The 13,928-nt window shown below is 35.3% G+C and overlaps 1 protein-coding gene across 1 annotated transcript; it reads left to right on the forward strand.

Annotated features, from left to right (window-relative positions):
- The first annotated feature begins 4,373 nt into the window (after positions 1–4,373).
- Positions 4,374–13,391, forward strand: LOC123537963 (uncharacterized). Its single transcript, XM_053538326.1, has 2 exons — positions 4,374–4,589; positions 10,742–13,391. Exons 1-2 carry the CDS (start codon positions 4,481–4,483, stop codon positions 11,896–11,898), a joined length of 1,266 nt encoding a protein of 421 aa, XP_053394301.1. The 5' UTR covers positions 4,374–4,480; the 3' UTR covers positions 11,899–13,391.
- Positions 13,392–13,928: the final 537 nt, after the last annotated feature.

The raw sequence follows: 13,928 nt of genomic DNA on the forward strand, positions 1-13,928 counted from the left end.
TACTACACATGTAAATGTAGGTATATATCCTTGATACAGTTTGAAATCTAGAGTAGCTCTATCAGCGAGAGTAGTCCAAAATTTATGTATATTAATATATGTTCCATTTCCTACATGTTATGCATTATAAACGAAGGTGTAGGTACATGTTTCTACTTCATAGTTTTACTTAGAATCAATCAGAAGTAGCCGATTAACATTTTTGGCCATTGACAGACTGACTGTCACTAATTTACTATGTCAAAACTCTAATTTCGTGTATAAAAATAACAATTATCTTCCGTTGACATATCATTATTGTTTGTAACACCTGCATTGTTTCTGAGTAACAGGCCCGAGGGCCAATCAATAAATAATGCAGGTATCTGTATCTTTTAAAGCTTAACCATCACGTTGCATGGATGCTTCTAAAGAAAGATAGGGAATCAGTAGAAACCATGTCCACGTATTACTAGTTCAACAAGACTGTTTGGCATAACACAAACACTACTAGGTCCACAGTCGCGATAGTTTCACATTTAACGAATAATAAGTAATGATCAAAGAGTATTTATTAGTTTTGGTGACAATAATAGCAAACGGCATGTTGATTTCCATATTTGTTGGATAGCATTGTGCTAGCTTAAAATAACAGGGATTATATCATACAGAAATGCGCGCATTTTTGTTGCTAAGCAACGCAGCTTTGTCTAAAAGTATCAAACTAGTATAGGGTTCTGCGGCCGGGGGCTTTCTCATGCGGCAAAATAGTTGTAACAAGCAAGCAGCTGAAACAGCCAGTTGACAATCAGTTCATATGCATTTAATCATAGATAAATCTAAGAATATGGAGACGTTCTTTTTTTGTATTAACTTCTGTAAAACATACAGACCTAAGGCATTAATACAGAAAACAAATGTGTATTGTCGCTATTTTTTCATAAAGGAAAACATAACTCAAAGACTAAATTTATTATTCTCAGCGGTGATGACTTTATGATTCTGTTACAATTCTAATTACCATCCTGTTCTGGAAACGGTCAACAACATGCCTTAAACATCCATAACCAGGGCGCAGAAAATAAAAACACTATCAACAAGAGCAGTCTCCATAGGATAACACATGCCCCCGATGGCACTTTGAATGAATAGTTATGGCCGATGTTAGAGTTTAGGACCTTTGACCTACGGACCTGGGTCTTGCGCGCGACACGTCGTCTTACTGTGGTACACATTCATGCCCAATAATTTTAAAATCCATGCATGAATGACAAATAAATGGACCGGACACGCCCATCAATGCACTATCATGAAATATGACCTTTAACGTCTAAGTGTGACCTTGACCTTTGAGCTATGGACCTGGGTCTTGCGCACGACACGTCGTCTGACTGTGGTACACATTCATGCCAAGTTATTTGAAAATCCATCCATGGATGACAAAGATATGGACCGGACACGAATGCACTATCATGAAAAATGACCTTTAACGTCTAAGTCTGACCTTGACCTTTGAGCTACGGACCTGGACTTTGCGCGCGACACGTCGTCTTACTGTGGTACACATTCATGCCAAGTTATTTGAAAATCCATCCATGGATGACAAAGATATGGACCGGACACGAATGCACTATCATGAAAAATGACCTTTAAAGTCTTAGTGTGACCTTGACCTTTGAGCTACGGACCTGGGTCTTGCGCGCGACACGTCGTCTTACTGTGGTACACATTCATGCCAAGTTATTTGAAAATCCATCCTTCGATGACAAAGATATGGACCGGACACGAAAATTGCGGACAGACCGACAGACTGACAGACCGACAGACGGTTCAAAAACTATATGCCTCCCTTCGGGGGCATAAAAAGAATGTATTCAAAGTTTGCTTCGAACTATAAATTTAATTTCTCTTAATTACAAACATGACACCATGAATTCAATGAAATGGTATATAAGCACATACCGACTGATATGATTCGCATAATGTTACATGCGATTCAATACTCTCACGGGTGCTGTCGAGCCTTTGCCTAAAGCCAAGTTCAAAAGAGAGTACATTAGTAACTAGTGACGCAAGGACAATTATGCGTTCATCTATTAACAGCACGTGAATTGACTTAATAATACCTGTTAATACATGCCCAGATCCAGTGAAGCAATCAGATATCATATAAATAATAGACCCACTGGAATATACTAAATATATACTATCGAGCAGAATTTCCTATTGCTACAGTGTCTTCAGTATACCATTTTAACATTTTTATGTACATAACTGTGTGTTGAGAGCTAACACAATAATTTATATCCAATTTCAGTTTAACTAATGAACTAATGAGGCTTGCTTTAAAACGAACATTCTCTGCGACACGTTTGATGTTTGCAACTTTGGGAATATTTTTGGCTTACTTGATTTTCAGGATAGAATATATGATGTCCAAAGGTATGGCTGATTTCATTTAAGATAAGTTTGAAGTAGTATCTATAGTTATAAAAATTTCAAAGTATATGGCATTTTTAAATAACAGTAAAATCTGATTATCAAATTAAATTGAGTACGTTAACTGCAAGTGAATAAACAGGTATCTTTATCATTATATTATTATGTAAGTTATCAAACAAAGATCAATATGCATGCTGGCCAATTAGTACATCAGGGCCATTCAACATCTGTTGACACGCAGGCAAACATCCGCACCTTCAACAGAATAAACTATGCCAAACATTATATAAAGTTCAGTTAATTTTACTGTCAGGAAAAGCAATTTAAAGGCCTTGAAGTTATGGATCAGAAGTTTGAATTGAACTCTGTATATCATTGGGAGTCGGTAGAGGTTCTTCGATACCCAAATCATATATTGCTGTAGCGGGAAGTCCTAGTTATCATATAAGCTGCTGTTGCATTTTTCCACTACGGTGTTAGGAATACCACCCTATTACGCATTGCAAAAGGTTACTTTGCTGCCCGTTAGAAATGTGGTGGCACCATTTATAAAGTACCATTTGGTGTTGTTTTGCAAATATGTGCATATTAAGACCGGGACACGGAACTGACCGAAGAAGCGGAATCAGTGTTCCAGTGGTAACACGAACACTGTCTGACAACTAAATCAGTGGTATGGAACCGATCCGCCGCTCCCCTAGTTCTTATTATATGGGTGTTTTACACCTGATAAGCTAAAGAACAGCCCCTGGAACAACAGCGTGTCTATTCTGTATCTGACACTATGCTCCTACTACCAATTACTAACAGTCTCTCCAGAAGGAATCACGCATGTGTCTTACTGTTGGTACTTATAGATACGCTCTGTTTCTCAAACACAGGTAATTACGCACGGAGCACAGACTTGATCTATTGTTTTAAAGTATTCCAGTTTTACATTTCGTGTAGCACAGCATTAATATTGTTTGGTAGTCCTTAGTGTCACTACACAATATCCTATTCTCAAAACTATAACCATGGTGTGAAAGGTAACGCTTCTTTACAAATAAACAAAATGAAAAGTATGAAACGAAGATTATCCTATACCTTACAATAAGAAATATAATGAAATAACGTGCATTAATTAATAAGTAGATTGAAGACTAACTATTTAGAAAACGTATACATTTTCCTTTAATATCTAAAGCGAAAAAATTAGTATTGCCGTTATCCCCAGGCTTATAGGTTATCCACTTTGCTGGCTGCAAAATAAAACCAAGACAATTTCAAAATATATTGAAATAGCCACTGGATGAAATCGACCCTACGGAGCACCTGTATATAAGTTCCATAAAACACGTATTAATCAGCATATTTTGTGGAGTTTGAATATTTGCTTTTGATTTTGAACTGATGTAACGAGAAACGCTTTGCGTTCGCGTTGGACTTTACGTTAAGACTAATTTTAGTTGTAAATAGTGCAATATTCTAGAGCAGTGAGGTCAACAGAAATAACGACAATTTAAAATTTCCAACTCGACATATATTTCTGAGTTTTAGCCCTAAAATCTGTCGAGATATTGTCGTGTCTTTGCTCCTCCAACACGGCAGTACGGCAGAGCGACACTTCCTTTATTCGTCGTGTTGTCAAGCTCTCATGTTAGCGGGATGAATTAAATGAAATAACATTATTCGACAGAACTTTTGATGAGTTTTCGTTTTGGCGAATCGTCTTGTATTTGTCTATCTGTCGTATTGACATGTCGAAACAACTGGGCTTGAAATCGTCTACTAGTGTGTAGTGCAGGAAACAATTACTGTTTCGCTGTGCTTTTTTTTTAAAAAATACACTACACAGTTCATTCTGTTCAGGTGTCATGAATATAGGGTATTTTGTCTACATGTTTATCAATGCATAAAGTATGCAGTACGCGCTCATGGGTAAACCAATAGGGTAAACCAATATGTTTATACATTATCAAAGGAAGTGTCCTTGAACAGCGCGACGATTACTATTTTACCTGTATTTTATGAAAGCTTAGTCATTAATTTAAACAAAGTGTAAAAACCGTATTTCAGGATGTTACTGAGAACGTGTGGTGTCAGGCTAAATACACTGTGTTTAATCTCAATTGTTGCAGGAGCCTGGATTTACTTAGTTTTTAGGATAGATTATCCTAATTACAAAGGTATACGATAACATTAAACTTCGTATTTTATATTTTACAACACTTAATCTATACTTTCACGGTCTGGCACTCTACTCTCCCGTGATAAAAAACAGTGAGTTAGTAATAGCTGGCTTTAAGTAAGCTATCACATTTATTATTATATGACTTTTTATATAAATTACTGGTCCATAGATTACGCTATTGACCGTCTAATTTTCGAAACAAAAAACTTGAAGAAAATATGAAAATTCATTTCTGATGTCATGCAATAAATCAAGTTTGGACCTCGGACAATAGTTTTGACTATTGACCCTCAACCCATACAGTACGAGTTCACCTGTTGAACTAGTGTCTGTGGAAACACTAGGCGTTCTGATATTTTCACTATCCCTTACAGAATAGCAGTTACACCAAATTTAAGAATATTATCTTATTTCAACTACATTAATGAAGTTTTGACGCGAATTCTCTAAACACTGAGCTAAAACTTTCAGAAATTTCTTCATATGAATTGAAATGTTCATTTTAATTAAACTTTTAAAGAATGGAACGAGCAAACAAGATTTTATTACAGAAAAACTGAACAGTTTTGATATAGTTCAGCATGCATTTGAAAACAAAATGTATGTTTTTTTTTTTACCAAATACGATTTTCTATATTTCTTTTGTTATTGTAGAAATAATAACATTTTTGTTTATTTTTCAGAAGTGTTTTACCTGAATTATCTTTATTCATTTAAAAATTACAGAACACAAAATTGATATTGTTCTAATGGCAAGTAACAAATTATGTAGTTTGAACTTGAACAAAGTAATTAGGAAATGACAAAGGCTTTAGGCCGAACTGCAATCAGTAGAATTGTGTGAAATATGGGTCCTATCCGAAAAAAGAAATCTGTTTTATTTTGTAGTAGTTTCACTAAAACATAAGTTGAATAAGATTTAGCTGACCAAAAGGTCCCTTCTAGCGCAAATGTATGCAATGATTAGTCTTTTAAGAAAATCTGATTTTAAAAGCATAATATATTACAGATGTTTAATATGACAGTGATGAAAGTATGTTAGTTTACTTTATGTTCAATATTAAAATCTTCGAAATTCTTTGTAGAGGTGGCACTACTCCGTTATTTTCGTCACGTAGATCTAATTATAACACAAGCGAGCACCTGAATATTATGTATTATCCTGTCACTTGCAGTATTTTCGACCTGATATCAGGGTGCCGTATATCTTTCTTGATATACCGTCAGTTGATCATGTGACCAGTGATATACGGTCAGTTCATCATGTGACCTTATGATCGATATTGTTGTCATAAGAAATTTTGCAACGAAACCTTCATCATTGTGTTGGAAATGTCCGAACTAAGAAAATGAGTAGATCTAGTCAAATAATGAGTTTTTATTAAAAAACGAAGAAGTTATTGCGATTTTTTAATTGTAACCACATTACTGTGTCGGTGATTACGTCATTATATAAGTGACGTCATTACGAATATGACGTCATTAAAACGGTTTTCGCACACTAATTTTGGTAAAATAAATTGCCAAATATCGGAAAATGAAGTAATGACAAGATAAATAGAATAATAGGTTCGTGCCTAAGATAGAGAAAGTTTATCTATCTCGGCTCCGAACGTTATCAGGTTCGCCTTCGGCTCACCCGATAACCTCCTCCACCTCCTCATCTACGGCACTAACCTATTATTCTCTATATATTGCACATATCCATTAAGATCTAGACAGATTTAAAAATAAAAAGAAGCACTTCAGCACTTGCAAAGTGCACAGATATGTCTGAAACTTAAAACATCATGTAATCACGCGACTGTTCCATAACATGATAATTTGGCAGGAGTCTTTTTTTTAAATCATGCATATTTATTATATTAATCTCTGTTCTACAGTATCAAATATCCAATGCATGGGTAAGTACTACATACGAGTTATTGTTTCTTGTCAGTCTGTTGTTAATAACATGCATTTCACATTTCCTTTCCTAGTGCATTTTCTCGACAGCAACGTACTTACGTTTACCCTACCGCGTTTCAGTCTTTATCACTTTGCATTCTTTTGAAATCAGCATGTTCCTAGGTAGCAAGGTACACTTAGATGCGAAAATTTTGGGCACGGACGGTCTTACATGTAGCGAGTCGCAATATTGCACTTCCCCTATGAGCAAAATTTGGGTGGCTATTTTATAAATTGCGTGCATGTTTTGTGCTTTTAATTAATGGCAAGATCAGGACTCTCAAACAAGAATAAAGAAAGTTATCAAAGCGAAAGGTTTACATCATCCATGAAAAATAGGGTGCCAAAATCATCAATTTTGCACCTTTTGAACAGTCTACAATGATCCCGCTGCAAGAACACTGTCCAATTTTATTGCATTTCTTAATTCAATAGTCCTTACTGAACGTCAGGACATAAACGGAATGGGGGACCCATCCAGCTCGTTTTTTTCGGAAAATAACAAAAATGTTCCCGAGTATCAGTCAACAAGCACAGAACCCTTCCGTGAATTGAATTTTTCCGCGAAATGGTGTCTCATTGATCATACAAAGCTACCAGCAGTAAGTTTTCCAACTGACATCAGAATTTTACATGTATCGGCTGTATAAATTTTCTAAAGAATTAATAATCATTATCTCTCACCTTAATTTACAGACATCCAAAATCACGACGTTCTCTTTATAACAAATATTGACGGGGGCCAAAATTCGAAAGTGTACCCTGCTACCCTATTGCATGCTAGGTAAAAATGGCGGCGTGAGAATTTAATGTCTCGAAAAGAGAAATTGAAAGAAGCGAAAGTAGTAAATTCAGCGGGTTGTATTTAACGAACTGTAGTTTTCTTATATAAAAGTTAACACCCCCTTTTCTTTTTGTTTTTCTAAAAAGTAGCAATCTAGTTCTTTGAGGAAATATAAGTCTCTGAAAATCTGACATGCTAGAAAATGTCGAAAACCCGTTATGAAGTAAGTGGATTTTATATGAAATAAAGAACAGTTGGATTTAGTTGTGTTCAGCCTTTGTAATGAATATGCATGAGTCCAAGATGGCGGCGCCGAACTGTCGGATGCCTTTGACAGTACCCTTGTATCCATTGCCTGCTCATTCAAGTGCTCAAGAAAAGGAACAATAAAACATAAAATTGCTTAAATGTACTTTAGTAAAATTATATTTATAACATTAAAGCAGCATGCCTCCAGATTTGGCTAAAAAATAATTTTTCTTTCAAATTGAAGTTCGGTCATATTATGAACATTAGAATATTCTTTTTTGTTTCTAAAATATTTTAACAGTTCCCAAAAAGATGACCGCGTCGGGAATCGAACCCCGGACCGCCGCAGCAATAAACACATTTTTCCGTCGTCGTAACCAATAGTGCTATAGCTGAAGTAGCGAATAATGACTTATAGATATTTATCATCGAGACAGTTTACCTGGAGTAAAAGCGTGACAAACGATTTTCATCGTAAAAAGTAGTAAAACTTGACAGCAAATTCTCATGTGTTTCCGTAACATAAAGTTTGTCAGAATCAAGTTTTAAAGCCTTCTTAAGAAATATAGAATTTATTTCAAGATTCGACTGATGTTATACAATATAAACATATATGACAACTATTTCACAGGCAGAAAATTTCTTCCCGCAATAATCCAACTATAATTGGGGATTATATCTCTATCAATGGTTTGGTAGGTAGGACTATTTGCCAGAGATACTACATGGAAATTAAATATGAAGTTTCTATGGAAACACATATTGACCCCCCCCCCCCCCGCACACACCATACTTTTTAGAGTATACAACAATAAGGTCGTCAGGCCCAAAATCCCCATATCAATACTACAAAAAACATGCATGTTTTGCTTGATTATTTATCTTTCATACCTAAGTTACCATATTTTCTGTTTGATATCTATTTACAACTAAGAACTTCAATCAATACAACCCATGCTTGTTATTTATCAAATTGTCAGTTATTAAGTACGATCGATAAATACATTCAACAATTTTTTCCTTAATTTAAATTTCTATATTATTTAACATTTGGTTTTATATATGTTAAATGATAGTTAATACATTCACCCTGACCTCACTCCTCAGTCAAACTGACCACAAAGTACTTGACGTTGAATTTCAAGGCGGCTGAAATAATTATACACTATTGAAATGTAAAAAGTGTTTAGAGATCATGGTCTCTACTAGCAAAATAGGGGTCATAGTCATACCCTGAACCCTCCGTTCTATTTGGGGTAATGGGACCAGTCCCTTTGGTTCTGATGGGGAAATTTTCAATTCTTGTAACCCCCAGTTTCCTTTAAATAGGTACTGACCGTTCCAAGGCGGTGCCCCTATTTTCAACTTGTTGTTTTGTCTGTCTTGTATTGTCTGTTGCGTATATTTTCTTGTTTGTTGTAAGCGTTTTTTTTCCTCCTTCTCATTCCCCCTGTTGGCCCTCCTTTCCCTTGCATTTACGCTACTATTGCATCCCTTCCCCCTTTAATTTGAGTAGGTTTACGTTGCTCCCCTTTGTTTTGGCAGCCGGAATCCTAGGACGGTACACGATTGTTTTTTTTTTCTACTTGTGTGGGTGCATTTGTATGCTTGTGAGTCAATAACGGTGCCCTACTGTTTCCGTATGTGTTGCTTGTTCGTTTTTCTATGTTGTTGTTTGTTTATCTTTGGTACACTGTTCTTGTACATTTTGTCTGTCACAAAATTTTGTGTTTACACCTCTTTTCAAGGGTAAAGTTTACATAATTAATTAATTAAGTATAATAACTTTGGCTGGATACTACAAAAAACTTAGAGGAGTAATATTTTTCAATATATTTTTTTTTGTAGGGAGAATGGGTCCCGGAAACGTTTACTCACTACCAAAATAAAACACAACAGTGTAAAACACGCTGGTTTTACCCGTCATACTCTTTTTACGAAACAAATCGAACTCTCACTTGTGATTGAGGGATGGTCATTTAGATGCCTTGATTGACCCATGAAGCGTGAAGATTTGTGTCAAAATTTTATTTACTAGTATATTTGAAGGAAATTCCTAAATTATAAATTCAAAATATATAAGCAATTTGTTTTGTTTTTTAATATATACCCGCAATATTTATATCATTTCAATTGCCAATTTGCATTATGTGCCACAATGTGTATGTATCCTATTCATAATGTTCAAAAGTTAAAAGATAACGCATTGAAAATAATATACTTATGTATTTTAAATTAAGGGGTTCAAAATGATCTAATAAAGACTTTAATGTTAAATTCGGTCTTAAATGTTGTATACAAGCACTCATCGTTGTTTTTTAATTGTAGTTTTTTTTGTAATTCAACATTTTACGTACTATCTCTACATGTTTCTTTAGTCATGTATGTATTTGTAAATGAGCTTCACCTGAAAACAGAATGTGTCACTCAAAACCCCCAAACTGGTTATTCACTATTTTAATTGAAACATTAATCTCGATGATTTTGGGGCCTTCGTGGCCGAGTGGTTAAGGTTGCTGACTTTAAATCACTTGCCCCTATTCGATGTAAGTTTGAGCCTCACTCGGGGCGTTGACTTCTTCATGTAAGGAAGCCATGGCTTCGGAAGGGCGGTGGTTCTACCCAGGTGCACAGAGAGCACGTGGGGTCTTCTGCCATCAAAGCTGGAAAGTCACCATATGACCTATAATTGTGTCGGTGCGACGTTTAACCCAGCAAAATAAAATCGATGATTTTACTAGGTTTACTATTTTGTGTAAATCTTGTCGTTGTGCACCAGAGCGTACGACATTAAAATAATATGCAGTACAATGTGCAATGACCGTTATAATATGAATAATGTAGGAAATAACATGTACAATGCCAAACTACATATTTAGATGTACCTAATTCCCATTTCATGGTGTATGTAGAAGTACCCTAATTATTACGCAGTAAATTGATAAAAACAATATTCCAGTTTTTTTTTTGAAATACACATTTAAACATATTTAGGTACATATATGTGTGCTTTTTAAACATTGATACATAACATTGTTAATGCTAGTATCGTTTTATGATGTTCCTCGAGCGCTTTTATAGACTTGAACAAAAGAATGACAAGCAGTTCTGAAACTACCACTCCATTCAAATGTGTACATTACGGTATAATTCTCTTTCTATTACAGAACTGTCCACACACGAAGACAAAATGAATGAAACAAGCAATAAAAACACACTGTTTCGGCCAGCAGTAGACCAGCCTTACGCCAAACACATTACAACTTCTAACGATCCGCTACAGAAGAATCATCAAAACAGCAAACTGGAATTATTACATGACAAGTCTGGATCAAACAATTCAAATGTCATGCGGTCTAACCCATTATATCCGCTGTTCCAGTCAGCAGAAGAGGAGGAATTTCCGACAGCAGACGGGAAATTGCCACGAATTCCTCACATTATACATCAAATGTATGCGGACGAAATGATACCAGAAATGTATATAAATCATGTGAAATCTTTTATAAAACACAATCCAACTTGGGAGTATCGATTTTGGACGGACGAATCAGGTCGTAGACTGCTTCAAAAACACCATCCATACCTTGTTAAGGTATATGACGATTTTGGAAGTAGTGTCAAGCGATCCGATCTACTTCGTTATGCAGTGCTATATGAATTTGGTGGATTTTATGCAGATTTAGACATGGATAACCTACGTCCTCTTAACATAACAACAATGAAATACTCTTGTATTGTTCCAGTTGAACCGTTTGAACACAGTGCTTTGTTAAACAATATGAACTTTCTTATGAACAACGCAATCATGAGTTGCCGTGCCAAGCATCCGTTTTTCAAGCTACTTTTAACAGACTTACAATCGGTCAATCCAAGTGGTTATCCAGTGGGGACCACAGGTCCTGGGTATGTTACAAGAAAATTTATCAGGTACAATCATATTAGCCTTGCAGACGCTGGTAGGAACAAAACTGATTGGACAAGTAATTCTCCCTATTTCTATAAGGGAGAACTGAGGGAGGATGATAATAACTCTGTATACGTACCTAATTCACAGTACTTCATGGACAAATTGGATCCTATACATGTAAAAGAAGACGGGAAGTTTACACAACTATGTAAAGGTATTGAAACCTTATCATATCTGAATCAAAGAGCCTGTTCGGAATTCTATAGACGGGAACCTTTAAGAATAAACAAGAAATACACATTCACTGTACACCATTGGTACCATTTATGGGAGATGAAAAAATCCTCTGTTAATGAGCTCAAAAAGATCAATATAAGTGATATAGTTTCAAATTGTATTCTTTATAATGGATGAAATTTAGATGTGATGTTTTATTCTCAAAACAAACAAAATGTGGAGTATTATATAAACTAGATGAGTGTCCATATTACACAGGTGCCTCCCCGCCTTCGCCCACTCCAGTCACTGTACATGGTTTCATGGTTCTAGATGAAATACTATTTCATATATGAAGCACAGACGTTTAAGCTCTATGAGTATTTTTCAATAAGTAAAATACCATAACTCCTGCCAAGCTGAATGAAATCCCATATGCCATATAACAATCCCGTAATATTTAATGACTAGGCTATGCTCTTTATGCATATGTTTGGACAATCAAGGGCCATAAATATGATCTGACTGACAGAAATCCAGAATCTCAGGTGCATAACATGTACTTTTAAACATTTGGTCAATCGCAAACGTGCTTCATTATCCTCAATTATAAAAGACAGATTTATATACTAGACAAATGTATTTATTTATTACAAGTTCATGCTATTTTGTACATACTAACTAGAATCTAATCCATTATTAAATCTAGCAACTATTTTCCCTCTCATTGCCTTTTTCATTACATTACTTTATGTGGCTTAAATATACTTGACATGCCAGTGTAATTCTTATGCTATACTTAATGTGTGTTCATTTGCAGCGGTTACCATTTTAAAATGCTTTTATTTTACCTTTAGAATACGTTTCGAACTGTAAACAGACACGGTGACCGAACCATCTCTCTTCTATTAACTCATAAGTAATATTATTTAGAAATTAATGACCTAGCATAACAATATGTATATATCAAATATCTTGTATGTATGCTTGTTATGCTGTTTTTCGGGTTTTAAGTTCAAAGCCCGTATTCATTATTGTTTGTCCTGGAATAGAGTCATGGGCTTCAAAGTGATAAATTTTCTTGGTGCTTTGCTATTATTAATTCTAACACGACCAGCAAATAACCTACATACATGTAGAGCGAAATCTATCTCGGCTTATTCTGCAATAAACCACTCGCGTGCAATGACGTCATCCGATCCAGCTGCGTAGCACGGTCGTAAAAGGTAGTTACCATTTTTCTAACACTGTTGATACTAGTATGTCGTGTTAGAATCGAAATAAAAAGTTCCCAAGTGAGATTTATCGTAGAATAACCCGAGTTTTTCGTTCTTATGTGAAACAGTATATCACTCAGGCCTACGGCCTTCGTGATATATTCTTACGCATAAGAACTCAAAACTCGGGTTATTCTGCGATAAACCAGGTTTGGGAACTTATTATTTATTAAATAAATACAGATCGGAATGAAACTGCATGAATATACATTTTGCTGCTACAAACATGCTAGCAAAATCTGACGAGTACAAATTTGCAATAGGCAACGTTATGGCAAACTGAAAATTTACCGATCTAAAGTCTTAATTTTAGACCCACACGTGAACAGTTTTATTCTGGTCGTCTTTGTTTCACATATTTGATAGTATCAGTATGCATGTTCATCAAATTTAATAAATGTGAAATAAAACATTCGTCTCTGATTTCTGAAAAGGGTTTTCCAGCAAAAGGAGAGTTAGATTCCGTCAATGTGCACATTACAAACATGATGAGATCAGCAGAAATTGCGTAAACGCATGCGCAACATTTCCTATTGCTTCCCGTGCGATAAGAGCGTCTAAAATACTACAGCTTATTAAAAATTTAAGAGTTAGGTATATATTTTTACATTAATTACAAGCGTCACAACATTGAACAGCATATAGAATGTCTATATATTTTTTAATAAACGATTGCCATTTAGCTGATATATGCCTTGGGTTTCGGAAAACAAACTGCAAGAAAGGGCCACACTTTGCTGGATAATTCAACGCTTTTAAAATTCAACCATTTTGATGCTAGTACCTGCTGAAAATTTTAGCGATTTTGAAAACTGTTAATTTTCGTTCCTACACAAGTGGAAGTTGTTTTAAAGCAGAATACTCATTCCGAAGATGACCAATAGTGGTACGGAACAGTGCGGGACAGCATGGTAACCATAAATTGGACACATAAATATTTGGTAAAACGGT

This window comes from Mercenaria mercenaria, chromosome 1 (genome assembly GCF_021730395.1).
Source record: "Mercenaria mercenaria strain notata chromosome 1, MADL_Memer_1, whole genome shotgun sequence".
Classification (NCBI taxonomy): Eukaryota; Metazoa; Mollusca; class Bivalvia; order Venerida; family Veneridae; genus Mercenaria; species Mercenaria mercenaria.